The sequence below is a fragment of the Mus musculus genome, chromosome 16 (genome assembly GCF_000001635.26).
Source record: "Mus musculus strain C57BL/6J chromosome 16, GRCm38.p6 C57BL/6J".
NCBI lineage: Eukaryota > Metazoa > Chordata > Mammalia > Rodentia > Muridae > Mus > Mus musculus.
Genome location: NC_000082.6, coordinates 32,776,208 through 32,797,660, shown reverse-complemented (window position 1 = coordinate 32,797,660; position 21,453 = coordinate 32,776,208). Strand labels below are relative to the sequence as shown.

At 48.4% G+C, this 21,453-nt stretch overlaps 2 protein-coding genes across 3 annotated transcripts in view; one reads left to right on the top strand and one right to left on the bottom strand.

Annotated features, from left to right (window-relative positions):
• The first annotated feature begins 225 nt into the window (after nucleotides 1-225).
• On the top strand, nucleotides 226-20,242 carry Muc20 (mucin 20). Of its 2 annotated transcripts, none has more exons than NM_001145874.1 (4): nucleotides 226-344; nucleotides 2,732-4,465; nucleotides 7,470-7,561; nucleotides 18,515-20,242. In NM_001145874.1, exons 1-4 carry the CDS (start codon nucleotides 269-271, stop codon nucleotides 18,677-18,679), a joined length of 2,067 nt encoding a protein of 688 aa, NP_001139346.1. In that variant the 5' UTR covers nucleotides 226-268; the 3' UTR covers nucleotides 18,680-20,242. The 2 variants fall into 2 exon arrangements, with proteins under 2 accessions (NP_001139346.1, NP_666183.2); NM_146071.2 differs by lacking the exon at nucleotides 18,515-20,242 and adding an exon at nucleotides 11,268-11,877.
• Nucleotides 15,270-21,453, bottom strand: part of Muc4 (mucin 4) — a 46,506-nt gene continuing 40,322 nt past the window's right edge. Inside the window, 6 exon segments of the mRNA NM_080457.3 lie at nucleotides 15,270-15,835; nucleotides 16,701-16,863; nucleotides 18,527-18,762; nucleotides 18,842-18,912; nucleotides 19,932-20,005; nucleotides 20,701-20,874. Of these exon segments, the coding sequence (NP_536705.3) occupies nucleotides 15,640-15,835; nucleotides 16,701-16,863; nucleotides 18,527-18,762; nucleotides 18,842-18,912; nucleotides 19,932-20,005; nucleotides 20,701-20,874 (914 nt within the window). The 3' untranslated portion in view covers nucleotides 15,270-15,639.

Here is a 21,453-nt window from a genome sequence, read left to right as displayed (position 1 = left end):
ATTCTCAGTGCCAGGGGAGGGTTTCAGAATGGAACTGATGCCATATCTTCAAATCAGAGAGGCAAGGCATGGGAGTCAGGGTGGGGAGTGGGACCATGAACCTGCTGTCAGCCTGCACATTTGTGGTCACCCGGCTGCCTCCTGGAACCTACCCAGTCACACCTGGGCAGTCGTCTGCCCCTCCTCCCGGGGTTGAGGAAGCAGGAAAGGGTGGTGAGGAGAGACAGCAGGCAGGTCCGGCAGACAGCGGTGGTCAGGGCCAGGCACGATGGGCTCTGTCTGGGGCCTGGCTGTGCCCCTCCTTGTCTTCTGCTGGAAGGTTGGCGTCAGTGTGAGCTCTCCAGGTAAGGAACAGGACAGCCCCCGGGGATCCTCCCTGGTGGAGCTCTGGGTTTCAGTGCTGGCAAAGACAGCTCTTTGTGGGCAAGGGAGACATTTTTGTTAATTGTATTAATGGCCGGAGGAATAGACGAGTGTGCTGGCTGGCAGATGGGTCAGCTTACACATGGTGGCCCTGTGGCCATCACTGTAAGGGAGTCTGGGAGTCACTCTTTAGTCATGGGATAGTGGGGTGGAGGGAGGAGGGGCTTGGGAGATGCCAGCTGGTGATCATTTTAGCTCTGCTCCCTCCAACATCGTTACCTAGCCCAGCTGTTCTTTGAAATTTGCCTTTTGAATGAAAAGTTTGTCACAAACTGCTTGGGCGGGGAGATTCTGAGAGAGGCAGACTTTTCTGAAAGATGGGAGCTAACCGTGATCTGTTACTAACTGGCACTGTGCCAAACCTATCACACACACTTTAAAATAGATAATTTTCAGGCTAACTTTAGGTTTATAGTAAAACTGAACAGCATTCTACTGAGACTTCTGATTTATCCAGTCCCTCCCACACACAGCCCCTGCTGTTCACGTCCCCACGGCATGGGGACTGCTACAGCGGAGACCACACACTGACATGTCACACCGGGCATCACTTTTTTAAATTCCATTTTTTAAGTTTATTGACAGAATTTCTAAATAAATAAATAAGTATTTATGTATGTATTTATTTATTTGTTTTGACACATTGCCCTGACAGCATGGAACTTGCTATATACACTTTATTTATCAATGTTTCCATTTTCCATTTTTCTATGCATGTGTGTGAAAGAGAAATGTTTCTACATATGTGTGGATTCACATGTGTTTGGCTGTGTGTGAAGATGTGTACAGTGTGTGTGGAGGTTGATTTTGGGATCACCCTTGAAAGTTCTCTCACCTTATTCCTTGACCTGGGATCTCTCAATCAAACCCAGAGTTCAGAGTTCAGATACACACACACACACACACACACACAGAGAGAGAGAGAGAGAGAAAGAGAGAGAGAGAGAGAGAGAGAGAGAGAAAGTCCACAAATGCTTGACACGTGTGTGGAGACCACCTGACAGTTTGAATCTTAACTTCTGGTCACCAAGCTTGGTAGCAAGCAGCTCTACCCACTTGAGCTATCGGGCTGGTCCAACATTGCCTTTTAAATCCTCACAATAACGTCAAGGAAAGGTGCGCACCTCTAAGACCTGCCACCCACCTAAAAGCAAGGGGACTGCAGCTTAGAGGGAGGAATTTAACCCCGGGGCCAGCACTGCTAGCAGTGCCCAACCATTGGACCACCCACCCTGCCTGTCACACTTTACATATGAGAAAGTACCAGTGTGGAGCACAGAGACTTGACCTGTGTCACAGAGTTAGTATACAGCAGAACAAGCAACAGAGGCAAGACTCAAACCAGGCTGTATTTCCATACTTTTCTCACTCCCAATATGGAGGTATGGAAGAGGAAAGCAGCCACACCCTCCGATCTGGGCTGGGTTCTGTGGACCAGGGGCCTCAAAGAAATAGCTTGGGATTAGGCATAGATGCCCATATGAAGAAGGCAATCAGTAGCTCCTGCAGACGTGTATGTGTGTGTGTGTGCGTGCGCGCGCGAGAGAGTGTGCGCCCACTAATCATTTCCTTTACCCATGTGAACTGGCTCCAGTTCCCTGACTGCTTGCTTTCCTAGGACATATTCCACTCAGGCTGGAGGCTCCTCTCCCCGTCCTCCCAGTTATCTCTAAAGATGAAACCATAGGTCATTCTAGACTTTGAAGAACATACTTCTATGGGAATTTTTGTGTGTGTGTGTGGGGGTGAGCAAACCACCCATGGGAGAGTGACAAAGTTTCTTCAGAAAGTTTATCCCTGAGTACCCAGACCACTTCCCCTGCACCATCATTCCTGGATACCCAAACCACTTCCCCTGCACCATCATCTCTGACCACTTCCCCTTTACCATCATCTCTGATCACTTCTCCTACTCTATCATCTCTGACCACATCCCCTGCACCATCATTCCTGGATACCCAGACTATTTCTCCTACACCATCATCCCTGGATCCCTGCTCTGCAGTCCTTGGCTCATGTGGATTCCTGTCTTCTTTGCCTGCCTTAGTCGGTATATGCTGTGAGGCTGAGCTGTAGACCCGGGGTCAGCTGGGATCCTTTGGGGCAGGGGGCAGTTGTCAGGGCTTCAGAGAGCACTAGTTGGGGTAGCATGTCTTCGGGGCTGCTGTGAAGGCTTTGGCTTCTCTGTGCTGCCTTCATCCTCTAGGTTTATGTAGATGATGACCCTCCATGCCATCCAATAGCACCTAGGGCATAAACTGTGATGTCAGTCCACTGGCACTCACCAGGTTGTTCTCATCCCACACAGGTCTCGACATTAGCAGATCAGTTCCTTTGGTGACAACCAACAACATGGAAGTGTCCACCTTCACTCAAAGGGACAGGCCCAGCTCAGAGAGAGCTTTCCAGACCACCAACCTGATTCAGTATGTACCTCTAGACACGCAAACTCTCAGCACTGAATCTGCTTCTAATGCTTTAAGTGCAACTAGTATCAGTTCAGAGGTCAATTCCAGAGACACTCAGACCACCTCTTTTGTAACAAAGACCAGGAAGACACATACTACCACTCCTGCAGCATCATCCCTAGAGGCCCAGACCACCTCTCCTAATTTGTCAACCCTGAATATTCAGATTACCTCCCCAATAGCATCGTCCCTGGATGCTCAGACCATTTTTCCTGTATCATTATCCCTGAGTACCCAGACCACTTCTCCTGCACCATCATTCCTGGATACCCAAACCACTTCCCCTGAACCATCATCTCTGACCACTTCCCCTGCACCATCATCTCTGATCACTTCTCCTACTCCATCATCTCTAACTACATCCCCTGCACCATCATTCCTGGATACCCAGACCACTTCCCCTGCACCATCATCTCTGACCACTTCCCCTGCACCATCATCCCTAGATACCCAGACCATCTCACCTATTGAATTGACCCTAAAGACCCAAACCATTTCCACTGTAACGGAGACCAGAACGGTTTCAATAAGAATACCTTCTGACCTCACGGTTATGCACACCATCCCTACAGAGACATTGGCACCAAGCAACAGCCCCAGAACTGGGATGAGCACTGTCCAAACTGGCACAGTGTGGGACTCCATAGAAGCCGTCTTTGACACCCTTTGTACCGATGACAGCTCTGAAGAGGCAAGGAAGATCACAGTTGACCTCCTGACGTTGGCACACACCTCCACGGAAGTGGAGTACCTGTCTTCAGAGAGCAGCTCTTCCTCTGACAGTTCAGCTGGGGTCCTCAGCAGCTCACGAGTCCTGGGACCCGACAGTGCAACTCCAGCCAAGGGGTTGGTTGCCTTCAACATCACTCATATTAAACTCAGCAACTGCATCACAGAAATAGAAACAACCATCACCATCTCTGGGGCCCCAGGCGCGAGCCTCAGCCCTACAGAAGCGACGGCAGCTTTGTTCACTTCTGAGATATTAACTTTGCCTCCACCCACTGAGGCAAAACCAATTTTCCCCGAGACCACAAGCTTATCTGGGATCCTGTCAACTGCTGGCACCCCGGCCCTTGCCACCACCCTTGAGGGGACAGTCTCCACTAGTGCAATCACAGAAAGCGAAACAGCAGTGGCCCAGACTCTTACCTCTGTTGGAACTTCGGTGACAGTTAGAAGGAACCCCCTGGAAAACACTTCAACACTCTCTATTGAGACACAAAGCCACACTGAGGTCTTGGGCACCATCACAGTCCCCATGGTTGCTGGATCAACAATGGGAGAAGCAGCCTCCTTCGTGAGTTTCACGGCTCTCGACAGCAGCAGTCTCTCAGTGGTGGTCACCACCGAGAGCTCTGCTACCTCAGAGACTTTAACCACAGGCAATACAACCAACAGCTCCTTCCTCACAGAGAGCCACCCTCCTTTTTCTATCTATTCAACTACAGCTAGCACCAGCAAAAACCCAAACATCACCTTAACCAAGACCACAGCCTCACCAAAGCCCCCGACGCATCCTACAACATCTGCATCCACTGCTTGGATAAGGAAAACCACAAAACATGATCCAGGTAAGCAAAACTCCCATGAGAGATTTTTGGAGATTTGGAGTAGCCTTAAGGAGTTGAGTTGAAAGAAGGAGCTAAAGGCCAATATTGCACCCTCTCCTTGGCATTTCATGACCTCCTGGTGGGTCGGTAAAAAGCAGCTAAGATGTATATGAGATGTAGTGATGTGTAGGTGACGTTGTGATGTATGTGTGATGTCATGATATATATGTGATATCATGATGTGTGTGTGATGTAGTGATGTATGTGTGATGTAATGATGCGTATGTGATGTCGTGATGTATACGTGACATAATTTATATGCCATGTCATGATGTATGTGTGATGCTGTGATGTGTGTGTGATAAATGTAAAACTGGGTTTTCCAGAAGTGGTTGAGATCTTGGCTGTGCTTTAACCTGAGAGACCTTGGACCTGCCCCTCTCCTCTGATCTCCTGGCTGGTAAAAAGCAGCTAGTTTCTTCGCTTTGTGGTGGATGAGCGCCATCTTTTCCAGGTCTAACTTCTGTGAAGTTAACTATTGGGCGGCTACTGTGCTTCAGATGAGATCTGTAATGCTATTCAAAAGACTTGACCCTCACGCCTTGGAAGCCTCTAGCCAGCAATGCCCACACAGAAGGAAAGAATGTGCAAATGCGTCCAAATCGCTGCCCTGCAAGCATGTGCAGGGCACGCAAGTGGGGCTTGGTGGCCATATTTACTGTGTTTTACACCATAAAGAGTGATTTTAGACAAACCAACAAAACAACATTCGGGGAGTTTAAACCTTCATTTCTGAAACAACAGAAGCGTCTCAGAGAGGCGCATTGTCAGCAACTCTCCCGTAAGGGCAGCTTGTGGGCAGCTGGAGTGTCTGCCTCTACTGCTCATCTTCTCCTTATGGTGCATTCCTGAGTATCTTTGCCTTGTTCTACTTTTTTGGGCAAGGGGAATAAAAATGTTAATCATGAGTTGAGGATATAGCTCAGTGATGGAGCGCCTGACACTGTTCGTGTGCCTGAGCCCTTACATTTGACTTCATGCCCTGAAAATCTGTCCCTGTCACCTCTAATTCTCTGTGTCACTTCCATCCTCTCTGTCTCTGTCATCTCTGCCTCTATCATCTCTGTCCTATCAGCTTTCTCTCTGCCATCTCTGTCTCAGTCATCTCTGTCGCTGTCATCTATGTCTCCATCATCTCACTCAGTCTTGATCTCTCTATCTCTGTTTCCTCTGCCTTTATCATCTCTGCCTCTGTTTCTATGTCCATCTCTACCTGTGTCATCTTTATTTGGTCTCTGTCTCTGTTATCCCTCTCATCTCTGTCAACTCTATCTGTATCTATGCTACACCCTCAGCCATGGTATCTCTGGCCTGCAAACCAGCACTCAGGCAGAGCAGAAGCAGACTGTTGTAGCCGGCCACAACAGACTGTGAATTTGAAGCCAGCTTGATCTACGTAGTAAGACCCTATCAAAAACAGAAATTAAAACAAAAGAAATATTTAATCACATTCATGTTATTGTATATCTTTTTTATTCTAGGTAAGATTAATATAAAAACACTTTGCAGTCAGTAGGCAGAATCCGAAAGGGAATTCACCAGCTGTTCTGACTTTCTATCTGGACCAAGAGCGAGTTGGGGAGAAATGATTTATTTTACTTGTTGGCTTGCTTTCTCCTGACTCACTTGATTTTCTTTCTTATAGACCCCAGGCCCACCTGCCCAGGGATGGCACTGTCCACAGTGGGCTGGGCCATCCCTACATCAATTAGTAATCAACAAAGTGCCCCACAGACATGCCCACGGGCCAATCTGATGGAGGCAGTTCCTCTGTGAGGTTCCCTCTTCCTGGATGTGTCCAGGCCTGTGTCAAGCTGACAAAAGCTACTGCAACACCAGAGGAGGGGGAATGAGTCTCCTCCACACAAAGGAGAGAAAGCTGATAGGATAGATGCTGTCATGAGATCAATAAATGTTTAAGAGCTACAAAAGAAATCTTTGCCCAAGAATGAAGTAGCTGCAGACACTCCGCCATTGAACCATTTGAAAGACTCAGGAGAGAGTCCTGAGCACGCAATTCAAGGAAATTTACTGTACTTAAATTTCAAATCCACAACTTCACAGGCTATTAATTTCCTTGGTTTGGTGACAATCAGGCACAAAAACAGTCAGTGCCAGGTCAGGGAGTCTAGGCAAAGTTCTCTAGAGAAACAAATGACCCTGTGGGCTGCTGGGACTAACAGGAATCTCTGGTCTCGGACTGGCTAGCTGTCACAAAAATTAAAAATAAATAAATTAATTAATTAATAAGGGGCTGGAGTGATGGCTCAGTGGTTAAGAGCACTGACTGCTCTTCCAAAGGTCCTGAGTTCAAATCCCAGCAACCACATGGTGGATTACAACCATCCATAATGAAATCTGACGCTCTCTTCTGGTGTGTCTAAAGACAGCTACAGTATACTTAGATATAATAAATAAATCTAAAAAAAAGAAAAACAAAAAACAAAAAAGGTAGCGCTTTCTGGTAGTTGGAAAGGCAGAAAGGCTCAACCAAGAGACCTCGTGACACTACCAACTTACTGCTGGAGGAACAGCATCCAGCTCAGGGTGCCCCTTGGAGGGCCAGCCCCTCCCCAGCATTCTTTCAAGGCAACCCTCAGAGAGCCACCCTCTCCAGCACTCTCCCTGCCCAGAGTCCTCTCCAACTGACTCATCCAGGGTCTCCAGGCCTTAAGAACATTCTGGATCCACTTCCAGTTTCCCTTCCTTGCTCTTCTCTTTGGCTTTTTCAAATATGGGGGCACCCTAAGACACTGTGGACTGCACTCACTGGTTATGGAGACACTGCAGTGGACATAATTACTCTAGGAAGGGAGTCCTCCTTTCTGCTTGCAGTGAGTAAATGTTAGATCCGTGTAGATGCACACACATTTTCCGGTAGGAGTGTAGATATTTGTGGAGAGGGGCCCAGGCTGGAGATGAGTCACTGTGGTTGCATTGCCTCTGGTCTTTTCTCAACTTTTAGGTGAAGATGGAGGCTTCCTCCTTGTACGGCTGACCGTGGCCTCCCCTAAGGACCTCACTGAGCACAACGCCAGAGAGAAGCTGATGAACCAGGTACATGTACACCAGGAGTAAGTGAGGGTCTCTTGGGAACTCCAGGGAGCATCTTCAGGGCAAGGGAGGTCAATGACTCCATGAAAGGGCATTAGGGCTGAACAGGGGCTCTTGCCTGGCTTTGATCTCGCCAAGCTTCTCAGTTCTTCTGATCTCTTTTCTGCCATGTGAATAAATACATCTCCCCAGCCCCAGATCCAATTTTTCAGGTCTTGGGAGTGCAGGCCTTTTGAAAGAGCCAATGATATTAATGGGAAAGTAAGCAGAGATTTGGGTTGCAAGAAGCAGGAACCAGGGCATGGTAGTTTACTTGGAAAAGTCAAGGTCTGAGAAATCTACAGGTGGCTCCTCCAGCTTTGGAGTCAGCTGGAGCCAGCAGTGCAAACACAATCATGAGATTTCCTCTGTCCCACTCAGCTCTGTGCCCTTCATTCTTCATGGACTTTCTCCATACATATGTGTCTTAGTTAGGGTTTTACCGCTGTGAACAGACACCATGACCAAGGCAACTCTTATAAGTACAACATATAATTGGGGCTGGCTTCCAGGTTCAGAGGTTCAGTCTATTTTCATCAAGGTAGGAGCATGGCAGCATCCAGGCAAGCACGATGCAGGCAGAGCTGAGAGTTCTACATCTTCATCTGAAGGCTGCTAACAGACTAGTCACTTCCAGGCAGCTAGGATGAGGCTCTTAAAGCCCACACCAAGAGTGGCACATCTACTCCAACAAGGCCACACCTACTCCAATAGGGCCACACTTTCTAATAGTGCCACTCCCTGGGCCCAGCATATACAAACCATCACATTATGGAAGGGGCTTATCACAGCTCTAGCTACACAAAACCACTTCCCTATCCCCTAATCCACATGCCTGGTCTCATTGGTTTGCAACAGCCATGGTCCTAGTTTCATGTCTGTTGCAGGGAGAAAATAACCTAGCAAAAGCCAACTTATGGTAGAAAGGGTTTATTTCCAATTTAGAATTCTATTGCTGTGATGAGACAGCATGATCAAGCCCAATTATAGAAGAAGGAGTTTATTGGAGGCGTACTGCTCCAGAGGGTTAGCATCCATGACCATCATGGCAGGGAGCATGGAAGCAGGAGGCATGAATGGCACTGTGTAGTAGCTGAGAACACATATCTTGAGACAACATGAGGCAAGGAGTTAATAGAGATACCATGTGCTTTTGAAAAGCCAGTTACATAACCCCTCTAACAAGATCACATTACATCTCTTAATCCTTCCCAAACAATTCCACCAACTGAGGACCAAGTATTCAAATACCTAACTCTAACTCTAACCATTCTCATTCAAACCACCACAGCAGGGAAGTCAAAGCAGCAGGCACTGCAAACAGCTCATTATAGCACATCCACAGCAGAGGAGAAAAACAAATACAAGCATGCTTATCTTCTTCACGCTTACATAGTCCAGTACCCAAGCCAAGGGAATGGTGCCGCCAATAGTGGGCGAGGCCTTCCCACATTAACTGACTTACTAAGACAACCTCGCACAGACAGGCCAAACTGATCCAGACAATGCCTTGTTGAGACTCTTCCCAGGTGATTCTAGATGGCATCAAGTTGACAAGCCTAACATCACAGCCACTGTGATTTACATCTCAAAACACATCATAAATGGGAAAAGACATGAAATAGGGATGCTAGATATAAAACCCCTTGGAGATATGCTCCAGGCAAAGAGGAAGATTGTGGTGTCTTTGAATACCAATCTGGAGAAATTCTTTTATTCCTAGACCATTAGTAAAATTCTGGGGTCAAGGCTCTTGGGGATGCTATGAATGATTGGAAGACTAGACTGGGTCAGTTCAGTATAAATGTCACAGGCCTAGCTCAGTGCTGGTCTCGTGAACCTGTACTGTGAACAGTGAGGCTAGACCTGGTGCACCACCTAAGATAATGGCTTCTCCACCCTACTCTGGCAAATGTCTCAGACTTCAGCCAGCACCTTCCATAGTCAGTGAGAGTCACATTAGTTCATGCTCCATGCCACCTAGTAAAGGAATAGACCCTGACGAGGGGCAGACCAGCAGCTTCTGTTAGGGGTACAGTCCTGCTGCCAGAATAGACAGGTGAGGTGGTTGCCCTTACAGAGCGGAAGTTGCTGTTATCCCTGCCAGAAGGATCCCTCGGTGAATGCAAAAGAAGCCTGCCTCTGTCACTCTCTGGTCTTGTCTGGCTCCTTTGATTTTTTTTTCTACTCTCTATAATGTAAATAAATGTCTCTACCCCCACATCTAATTTTATCTTCACTTTATGTGTATGGACATTTTACCTGCATGTATATCTGTTCACTATGTCTATGAGTGGTGACCGTGGAGACTCACAGCAGGTATCAAACGCTCTGGAACAGGAATTACAGATGATTGTGAGCCACCATGTGGGTGCTGGGAATCAAACCTGGGTCCTCTGCAAGAGCAGCAAGTGCTCTTAACCGTCAGGCCACCTCTCCAGCCCCAGATCTAGTTTGTTTCAGATCTTAAATGTTCAGGTCTTAGAACTTCTGAGAATTACAGTGACATTGATGCGCGGGGGTGGGGGGCTGGGGGGTGGGGGGGTGGCGGGGGGGCGTGCACTAGGGGAGGCAAAGCTCTTTGCTTTGCAAACAAGGGGAGAGAGAACCCCAGATGCACAGAAGCAAAGGAATGGCAGAAGAGCAGCTTTGACAAGCATAAAGACATGCTTCCTAGGACACTGTCCTCTTGCCGTGCACTGTCCGTGGATGTCGTGCTTCCTCCATGTGCCGTCACAAGTGGGTTCCCACTGGGACATCGTCTTTGGGCTGCTGGTTGCAGGGCCAAAGCTCTGAGCAGGAGCGTCCAATCAGCCATGTTTGGCTCTTGTACCACTACCCAGGGATATTAAGAGGGAATAAATATTCTGGCTTTCCAGACTCTCTGGTAACAAGGGAGGCTCACTGACCTTCTTCCTGAGGATTCCTGTCCATAGAGCATCAACGTTTGATGTAGGACAGATGGCAGGTGTCTGTCACAAACATCAAAGTGGCGAGTGCAAATCCTCATGGGAGAGAGAAGCCGCAGTGGAGTGTAGAACTGATATCTCAACTAGCAGATGTTTCAGAGGTCAGAGAGCAACCGTGGAGTTCAGGATCAGGTCAGGCAGCTGAGGTCTAGGAGTGAGGCCACATGGGATTGATGATGATCCTATTATTGTTGTTGTTATTGTTATTCTATTTTATTCCTTTACTTTATGAAGTTTGTTAAGTGTACTGATTTTTTTTTTAATTTTATTTTTATTACATGTAAGTACACTGTAGCTGTCCTCAGACATTCCAGAAGAGGGCATCAGACCTCATTACGGATGCTTGAGAGCCATCATGTGGTTGCTGGGATTTGAACTCACGACCTTTGGAAGAGCAGTCGGTGCTCTTAACCACTGAGCCATCTCTCCAGCCCCAAGTGTACTGATTTCTGTTGAGATCTGGCCAATGGCCCAGGAGTCAGGCAGATCTGAGGTTGGGTTCTATTAGCTGTGTAGGTTTGATTACTTCAGTCCTTACTACCTTTACATCCTACAGAATGAGGTTCAGAGCACCTGCTGTGAGTTTTAAGTGGCCCAGGAAGCATTGTGGATGTCCCTCCACTGCCCCTTTCTCGTCCTTGCCGTACGGTGGGCTCCCAGGCAGATAGGCTGGGTACCCCACATGTTATTTTGTTTTCCAGCTCCGCCGTGAACTGCACGCCCGCATGCCACTTGTCCACATGTCCTTCCTGAGCATCAGGAGGGGTTGAGGAATGCTAGCTGCAACCAGGCATGGCCTCTGTGCCAGAAGAACGGTGATGCCACCGAGGCCCAAACGCTACCAACAGACCACAGCCACAGTTCTGTGCTATGGACTCCAAAGTTTCTCATGAAGGCCAGCTGGCTCGAGAGCCCTCCCCCATACCTGACCACAAGACCTTGGTCCACTTATGCCTGAGTGTATGTGCAAGGGGAGGGGCTGACCTCTTTTCAGAGATGTCCCTCACATCCTCTGCCTGGTTATTGTATTTCGGTAAAGGGAGACCTGATCACTCACCTGTGCTCTTCTGTTTTGTACTCAGTGACCCTCAGTATAACCTCAGAGATTATCTGTAGGGATCCCAGGTGCCTTAGATGTTTTTACTACGTGGGAATTTGGGGAGTGATTTCCTGTTGCCTGATTTGGTTTGACATTTTTACCAAGACTTGCCCTGGAGCCTGTTGAACCTTGAGCAATCTGTATTAGTCAGCTGCCACTAGAGCAAAATGTGAGATCAACAGCTTATAATGAAAAAAAGCTTATTTCTGCTCACGCTTGAGATAGTTCTGGGTCAAAATAAGGCAAACCCATTGCTCTGGGCTTCGGGTCAGGTCAAAATAGGGTTATCCATTGTTTTGTGTATCAAGTGACATGTGTATCATGTCAGATGACAGAGGTCGGGTGTGCCAGCCCAGAAAGCAAATAAAAGGAAGAGGAAGGAGCTGAGGTACCCAACCCCTTTCAAGGGCACATCCCCTCAGACTCCATCTCCTAAAGTCCCACCTACTAAGGAACTACCCTAAGGACCAAGCCTTTAATACAAGGACCTTCCAGAGACACAACCAAACACCATAGAGAGCTCTCTCAGGGCAGGAACCATATTTGTTCATCTCAGATCAGTACAGCTGGGGAGAACCTGATCCAAGTGAGGGGGACCACATAGAACATCAAATTGGTTTAAATGTCAAGTTACAGACTCAAACGGGTTTAAAAGAAAGTCTATAACGTGCAGTTATTCTTGCCGTAGCTCATGCTCGCCTGCCATTATTTTAAAGTTAGATGTAGTTTGTTTTTCTTCTCTCGTAAAAGCATGCTTTGCTTAAGATTTTAATCCAAAAGAGGAATGAGAAAGAGTGAAGTAGGCGGGGAGAAGAAAACCTGAAATACCAGCGCTTGCATCCAGCGAATGTTAATGCGCATGCCCAGCTGCTCAATCAGCCTGCCCACATGGATGTCCAGGCCAGAGCTTACACCAAGCGGGTGCTAATGCGCATGCCCAGCTTCTCACTCGGCCTGACCACGTGGATGTTGAGGCCAGAGCTTACATCCAGAGAATGTTAATGCGCATGCCCAGCTGCTCACTCGGCCTGACCATATGGATGTCGAGGGGACCCTGCACACTCAGGGTAAAGTTCTTAATCTCACTTGCTGTGTCTCCCTTTGCTCAGTTCATTCCTCTTGCACCCTTCAGCCGCTCCTGCCGCTGAACCATTAATCATTTTCCTTTCTCATATTTTATACAAGAAAATTCAACCGGTTTCTCTTCCTCGAACAATGCCCACTCTCCCCACGAACTTGCCATCTCGGCAGCCATCACTCAGGTGGGCTGAGATGCTACTGTCTCTCACCATGACTACAGACTCCCTGTTGGTACCTGTGCCCACCTGAACACCCGCTCTCATCCCCGGATGTTAGCTGGAAATTTCTCTTCCTAGCATGTGGCAGGCCTGTGCTTCATACTCTTCCGTTTCATTCAGAGGAAAAGCCAAGTTTGGGCAACAGCCTGTAGAACAGGTGAATAATGGGTACTGCTGTAGCCGCCTCTCTAGCCTGCTCTTTGTAAGCCGCAAAGCAAGGAACTTGGCTGTTCCTGGGATGTGCCAGATCTGCTCAGGTCTTGGGCCTTGGGGCCTTTGTGTGTATTGTTCTGTCTGCTTAGAAGGCCTCTCCTCCAGACATCTGCTCAATGCCTCCTCCCTCTCCACCTCCTTCTGCCCCTCCTCAATATACTCTACCCACAATGCCCTTTTCACGCTACATACCGACTGCCATTCTTCTTTGATATACCTGATACATTTTTTTTTTCCGAGACAGGGTTTCTCTGTGTAGCCCTGGCTGTCCTAGAACTCACTCTGTAGACCAGGCTGGCCTTGAACTCAGAAACCTGCCTGCCTCTGCCTCCCAAGGGCTGGGATTAAAGGTGTGCACCACCACTGCCTGGCTACCCGATACAATCTTTATCACCAGAGTCCTTCAACTATAATCATATCCTTTGCCTATTGTGATGTCCCTAGCTCCTTGCACATAGTCAGTACTTTGTGTGTTGTGGTTGTAGCTCAGTCTTGGAGCAATTTCTCAGCAGGAACAAAACACTGGTTTTAATTCCCGGCATTGAAATAATGACCAAGCTGCTCCATGAGTATGTTAAGTAGTTAATAAAAACAACAGATGGCTCTGTGGTTGCTCTGAATAAGGGGGGGGGGTGTTTGTGTGTGCTCTCAGCTGACGTCCTTGTGTTCTCGGTGTGGGGCAGGAATGAGCTTCATAGAGTGGTTGCAAATGATTCAAACTCTTATGATGGTGTGTTTGGTGTGGTATTTGGTGTGTGTGTTTGGTGTGTGTGTTTGGTGTGGTATTTGGTGTGTGTGTTTGGTGTGTGTGTTTGGTGTGGTTGGTGAGTGCCTTAAACAGAAGAGAGACCATGCTGTATGCTGAAGAACATTCAAAGATGTCTCAGGTCCTGGGAGACACTCAGTGAGTAAGGACAGTGCTACCAAGCCTAATGATCTGAGTTTGACCCCTGGGACACACATTATGAAAACAGAACCAGCTCCCTCCAGCTGTCCTCCAACCTCCACACACATGCTGCCCCTCCCCCTCCTGTACACAAAATAAACAACGATTTTTTAAAAAAACGTCTCCTACTACAGAGTAAAGTTAGCAGGGGATGTTTAGCATCAACAGAGATAACAAGACTGGACAAAAAAAGAAAATTGATTTACATCATACTTAGCAGAACCGAGTGTCCTTGCTCTTCAGAGAGACTGGCAGGCCAGCAGAAAGAGGGACACACAGCTAAGAGAGGTCACTCTCAGAGGGAAGATGTGATGTCTCCCATGGAAAAAGAATTTGACTCAGTTATCAAAGATGGGTAAATGAATACAGTGAGAGTCTTTCTTGTGTTTCACATGGGTAGGAAAGGATTTATAATCTCTTTTAAGATTTATGAAAATTTTTAATAAGTGAGGATACATTATTAAGTATTTTAAGCATGGATGAAACTAGTACAGGATTTTGGAGGCAAACCTGACTAATTATTTGACAATTTAAAGCCTTGAAAATGGGCCAAGGGCCAGCTGGGTTCTGCCCTGATGAGCAAATATGTGGCTTCTAAGTGAAGTCCCTTTGGCTAAGTCAAGTGGCAGAGAAACAGAAAAGAGACCTGTCTGCTATATGCAAAAGAGGCCAAGGGCACAGGCTATCCTCATATAATAAAAACTCACTCCCTGGGGAACTGGGGTCCTTTGGGAAATACTCCAGTCTTCCTGAATGTGATTTCCATAACCTAATCGATTTGTACTAGGCTCTGCCTCTTGAAGGTTTACCTCTCCAACATGGCTGCGCCAGGGACCAAGGCTCCAGCACAGAAGTCTTTGGGAAACCAGTGCTCCTGAAGCACTGGCTGAGGTGCAGGGCTGGGTGAGAAAGGAGGAAGCAAGGACCAAGCCAGCGTTGTGGCCACCGATGCAGCAGCATGGGGCAGCCGGGAGCTGTCGTAGGGCTGGGCTCCACCATCTGAATTTTCCACCCCCCACCCTCCCTAATATGCAACTGTCACAACTATGTTTATGAGGAATGGAAGAACGTGCTGTGCCTAACACTACAGCCACCAGAAGAAACCTGGTATGGAATCCATAGTTTGAAGACATAAAAAGATAGAGACTTTATTTAAATAGATTTTAATGAGAAGTAAGCCTGTGTTATATGTAAAAACATCTTGGTAAATGTAAAGCCAGTCACATCCATTAACTCTGGTGTGTGTGTGTGTGTATGCACACACAGTCTGCATTCATATATAAGCAATATCCTCCTTCCTGATATATCTGTGTAGGAACCCATCCATCTGTATATTTGGCCACCATGGCCTTTTCCTGTACCCCCAGTCTACTAAACAGGTAGAGTCTGGTTTATTCACTCTTGAAGAGTCTCAAATCATCTTCATGCCGCAGGCCCTTTCCAGTCCCACAGAGCAGGGGCAGACTGAGGGATGGGTCCCGAGGTCCTAGGTGCAGCTGCCCATCTGGGACAGGGCCTTACAATTCTGAGTCCAAAGGGTAGGAGAACTTGTTCTTGGAGCAGCCGCAGAAGTGAAAGATCATAAATGCTAAGATCCCCAGTAGCAAGAGGGCGCCCAGGGTTCCGAAGAGGATCCCGTAGAATGCCCCAAGTTTCACACTTAGGTGCTCACAGTGTTCGCCCGAGGATGAGTAGATGGTGAAGGATGCGCAGCTGAAGACAGAGAGAATGCATTGTGGTCAGTGACGATTCCTTCCACTCCTGGGGACCAGGGGTTATGCAAGACAGGCAGGGCTATCAGCTGGGTGGAGGGTCCAGCCAGCTCTAAGGCCATTTTGAATTGAGGTCACCAATCAAAGGAGGGAGGCATAACCTTAAAAACCATGTCTGGGTAGCACATTCTACACCACCAGGACGGCTCAGAAGGGTGGCAGACAAAGGTGTGTGTGCCCAAACAGCCACAAACCCATTCCCTTATCTCTCAAAGGGTGCCCTGCACCCTCTACTCGGCTCATCTCCTTTGACCAGTCCTGAACAAGAGTGAACAGGGGACACTGGAAGACAAGCCCCTGTGTCCCTGAAGACTTAGAGTCCTCTCCTTGGGGAAGACACAGTTTGTTAATGTATGGAGGAGGCCTAAGGAACCAGCTTCAGGGATGTCCCTAGACTGAGTCCCCTGGGCAGAACTGGGACCAGCAAAGACACTGGGACTTTTATACAAGGTCTGGAGGGTATCCATTCTTAGGGAGCTCTGGTACCCTGGTATTTTACTTCCTGGGTGCCTACTGGAGCCTCCTCTCTCTTCAATGCAGTATTCCCCAAGTCTGGAATGGTTGAAGTAACCTTTTGTGACTAGCTTGACTTTCAGAAGCAATGCATGTCTTTCTCCTCCATGCAGAGGAGTGCCACACACCCTTCTCCTACTGCCCACTTTCTCTGCTTTTCACCCTCCAGCCACTGGGGAGTCATCCCACTGTCAAGTCTTAGGAGAGGACATTGTCTTCCTGGGCCTACTGTGGTGTCTCGTCAAATCTGAGTTCCCCAGTGCTTTGCTTTCCTGCCCCAGGCCCCTACCCACCTGCATTGGGGCCCATCTGGCAGGTGCTTGCATTGGCCTCCATTGTGACAGTAGCCCTCACTACATGGGGACACACAGGTGACACCATCCTGTGGGCTGTAGACCAGGTGGTAGCCTTTGTAGCCATCACATGTGAAGTACTCCTCCAGCATACTTAGGTTCACTGTAGGCAGGAAAAGGATACATGGAGTAAGCAAACCACAGAGGTAAATTCATTCCTTTCCATCAGGTAGTCAAGTTTCAGGCAGGTGTTTATGAGATGTTTCTGAGAAACATCTGGTCAAGTGCCTAGAGTCCTGTATCCGTAGCATTTTCTTTTCTTTCTTATTTGTGTAACTGCATGTTTTTAAACTTTCTACAATAAACATTGTATTTTCTTCTTCCCTAGCTTGCTTGCATCCCTCTCCTCCTCCCCCTCCCCCTCCCCCTCCCCTCCCCCTCCCCCTCCCCCTCACCACCTCCTTCTCCTTTTCCCTCTTGGTTTTTCCAGACTGGGTTTCTCTGTGTAGCTCTGTCTGTCCTGGAACTTGCTCTGTAGACCAGGCTGGTCTGGAACTCACAGACATCTGCCCGCCTCTGCCTCCAGAGTGCTAGGATTAAAGGCATGCACACTACCACCTGGCTCTCCTTTCTTTCTTCCTTTCTTCCTTCCTTTCTTTTCTTTCTTTCTTTTTCTTTCTTTCTTTCTTTCTTTCTTTCTTTCTTTCTTTCTTTCTTTCCTTTTCTCTTCTTTTCTTTTCTTTTCTTTTCTTTTCTTTCTTTCTGATATGAGCTCATATAGCCCAGGTTGGCCTCAAACCTGCTACACAGCCAAAGCTCTCACTGAGCTTCTGACTCCCCTAAAAGCCTTTCGGGTGCCTCCATGCGTTTTCTGTGGTGAACACAGTCGGGGATGCCCCCTTACCTGACTGTGCCTGTCTCCCCACTGCAGCTACCCAATGCACAGTAGTTGGAGTGACTTCACTTTACTGCTCCAAAAGGCAGGAAACATAAACTGGTTTCTAGAAGCCGCTCTCATCAGGTGCTAGACCCAAGTTGAATAGCAGTTTCTCCCAAGTTGGGCATAGTCCCTACCCTATTCTCTGCTCCATTTCAGAAGCTAGGGAGGGGGCTGTTCCTCTGTCTCCCTTGCTCCCTGCCCAGGAGAACCAGAGGCTGCCAGAAACCCCATCCCATTTTCCCATTGGGACCATGCGTTCTGGCTTGAGTTGGGCCACATCTTTTCAGAAGGAGTCCTCTCTCCTACCAGTCTCTAGCCTCAGCCTAAGATTCTTCAGTCGGAGGACAAGCTGTTAGGATTAAGGGACTCTGTGTAGCTCTGTGTAAGACTCTGTGTAGGTGTGTTCAGCGCGATGATAGTTTAAGAAGACCGTGAGTGGTTTTACTAAAGGAAGTGGAGCCAGCTGGATACTGTGGTATTATCCCTGAAATCCCCACACTTGTGAGGCTAAGACAAGAGGATTGGGAGTTTGAGGCCCACCTGAGCTACACAGTTAGATCTTGTCCCCAACCCCAAGCAAGCAAATGAGAAAATACACTGAAGCCATTCAGACAGCCTGGAATTGGAATAAATACCAGTGACACTTCCACAGGGGCCCACCAGCTACATCTTGTGTCCCTGTTCTGAGTCTAAAAGTAGCTGTTGTGGGAAGTTTTAAATTCATTCAAAGATTTACAGACATCCAAGCTAACTTAACCTGCTTCAGCTGTGGACCTGCTGCACACATTACTTTCTACCAAGGGTTGACATGGCCTGCAGATCTGTCATGGCCCTCTGCTTTTCTCCTCTAACAAATCCCTCCATTGTCTCCAAGATAGTGACTCACGAGCCATCTGGTCCTGGACATCTGCCCTCGAGATGGGGAAGAAGTGGACGTCCTTCCTGGCTTCTCCACTCCTCTTCTGCCTCTCCTGCCGAGCCTGCAGGAGGAAGGCCTCCATCACGGCGCCTATCAGCTGGTTGTTCAGATAGTGGATGAGCGGGCCCCTGGGACGGTACTTGAAGTGGGAGGTGACCTTCCAGTGATGAATGGACTTGCTCGAGGGCTGTGCTCCGGGAGAGCTGTATGGAAGGGGTACAGTGGGGGGTTTGAGGAGCAGGAGAGAGGGAGAGGGGAGCCATGGGGGACAGCTTCACTTACGTTCGTATCAGTTCCACTAAGCTGTTGGAGAAAAAAGCCCGCATGTCCAGGTTCTCTAGTATGTTCGCCACCTACAATGGAGGAAGATGGGGGATGGGAGGATATAGGCCTAATGAGGATTAGAGAGGTCTCTCCCAATTTTGAATGTGGGGCCTAGATTGCTCTTTTCATTCCCACACCCAGGCTCAGGTCAGTGACTGACCTGGGTCCTTGCTTAATAAATATTCAGTGGGTGAAGAATGTGGCATTCTTCCCTTCTGCCATAATGTTGCCAGGGGAACATGTGAGACGAACATCTCTGCTCCATCTCTGATCCCAGTCCACCCTCATATGTACCAAACACAAACTCTTCAGCTAAGCCCTAGAGATGTCCAGGTGCCAGGAATGTCACCTGTTATATCCAAAGAGCCTTTGGTCAAGGGCAGCAGATGAATGTCATCAGACCTGATTCGTTGGGATTTAATGTCTCTGGCAGTCAGGGTATTAATAGTAATAATCACTTTGAATTATGCCTGTTGTGTTTCAGTACTAAGTGCTTTACACTATTATCATTTAAATCTTAATACAACCTACTGACCGGTACTACTTACTATCGTCCACTTTTATATACAAAGTTGATATAAATAACTTGTTTAATTATTGCTCCTGCTCTAGAGAGAGGCAGGGTAGAGTTTCAGGTTCCTGTGTATAGGAGTCTAGAGGTCCTGCCATTCACCAATCTGGCTACTTTGCTTAATGGGGATATAGACGAGGTCATGGTATCAGAGGGGTCCCTGTGCCCTTTGGGGAATCAGGGAGGAGGTGACTTCTGCCATATAGCAGCCAGAGAGTGCGAATCATGAGGAGTACCCAGAGGGACAGACTGGAGTGACGTGCCACCCGAGATTCTTCTCAGGGCAAGCTGGTGATTCTAACACATTCTGTGGTCTCTAATCCTGAAGCTTCCTGGCATCCTAGGCCCTTGAACGACCCCTGGGCAAGAGGCTCCCCCTCTTTGGGAAATTAAGGTAGCTGAAGGATGTGTAAGCTACTGCAAGGTCCCTGGGAGACCCTTTCAAGATCCACTTCCCACTGGGAGCCCAGCACTGACCGAGGCGTTGACGTCAGCGGCGGAGGCATTTTCATCCTCCCTGAGAGAGAGCACGATGGTCCTTAAGGGAAGCTCTGGAGATAAAGAAGACCCATCTCAGACCCAGAGGGTTCCCAGACTTATCCAACTTCTATCCTGTGCGGCTCAGAGAGACAGCTCCATCCACCATGGCAAGGTCACTGAAAGCCAGCGCCCCGCTGCTCCTGTGCTGGCCAGGCCGTCTGTGTAAACGTGAGCTTTTCTACCCAGCCGCTTTATTTCCTGAAATAACAACTCTGAGACTGAACTATTATCAATAAATTCTTAGGCCGAAAGCTTTGGTTTATTCCTGACAGCTCATAACTTATTCTATTCTAAGTTTCACCACAAGATTGGTTACCTCTCCACAATTTCATGCCACCCTCTTCTTAAGAGTTTGAAGCAAATCTCTCTCCACTGAAATCCCCTCTCTGTGCTGGAACTTCTACCTCCCTATTTCCTGCCTAAGCTAGGAGGCCAACAGCGTCTTATTGACACTTGATGCTTCCACACGATGCACAAGAGATTCTCTCTACACTGCCGAGGCTTCTTCTGCCTCCGTCTGTCCTCTGCAGATGACCAAGGCCGGTGGTTCACACTGGGAGAGCTCTCCTCATCATGTCCTCCAGCCCCAAACTCACCACCTCAGTTCTGATCTGTGCCTTTGAGGAACTTGGACCTCAGACACTGGTTTTCCCATCATCCCCATATACGAGAGACGACTGGGGCTGGCAGGAGCAGTTAGCCATACCCATAGAGATGGTGGGAGTGAAACTGTTCCCAGCCAGGAAGCAGCGGTTATCAGTGAAGGCAGGGGGACAGGTGCAAGTGGGCTGGCAGCCTGGAGCCTCAGAGATGTCGCAATGGCCATTGTTATAGCAGTAATTCATGGGACAGGAACGGTTTGGGCAGGAGTCCTCCAGAGCTGTAAAGGGAGAAGGGGAATCAGCCACGCCGCGACGAGGCAGCTGATGGGCAATGAGCCGCCTGTTGGAGCCTAACCCTAGGATATCTTCTAGGATATCTTGTTTGGTTCTCCCTCCCCGACAATGCTTGCCCAATCTGTATTGTGCTCACTACTCTGAACCCCACACTGCCTTCCCCACATCTTCCCCAAGCATGTCTCTGTAAAGCAACCGTTCTGTCTGCCAGGTGAGTGGTTTTTCCCCTCTGCACAGGGCATGGCTTGCTGACCAGAGCATCCTCGCCAGAGAGGGACCCAGAAGCTGGTGGGAGAAAGATGTCAGTCTGCTTCCTCCCCTTCTCCCCTCACATCTGTCTCCTGGTCCCACCCAGAAGGCGCCAGTCTCCTGGTTGTGTTTGGCAGCCTTAGAGGATTGGAAAGGTTGCACTGTCACCTCTGTCATGGTGACAACACTGGCTCAGAGGAAGAGGAGCAGACGCATAGGAAAGAACCCAAAGGAAAACTGAGGTTCCGAGGTCCCCATAGCAACACCTCCAGATTCTCCAACTTGTCAAAGGCAGAGCCCCTGAGCACCGTGTT

Coding starts and splice junctions, on each gene's coding strand:
- Muc20 (NM_001145874.1), top strand. CDS start 269: ATGGGCTCTGTCTGGGGCCTGGCTGTGCCCCTCCTTGTCTTCTGCTGG. Junction 345..2,731: donor CGTCAGTGTGAGCTCTCCAG/GTAAGGAACAGG, acceptor CATCCCACACAG/GTCTCGACATTAGCAGATCA. Junction 4,466..7,469: donor AACCACAAAACATGATCCAG/GTAAGCAAAACT, acceptor CTCAACTTTTAG/GTGAAGATGGAGGCTTCCTC.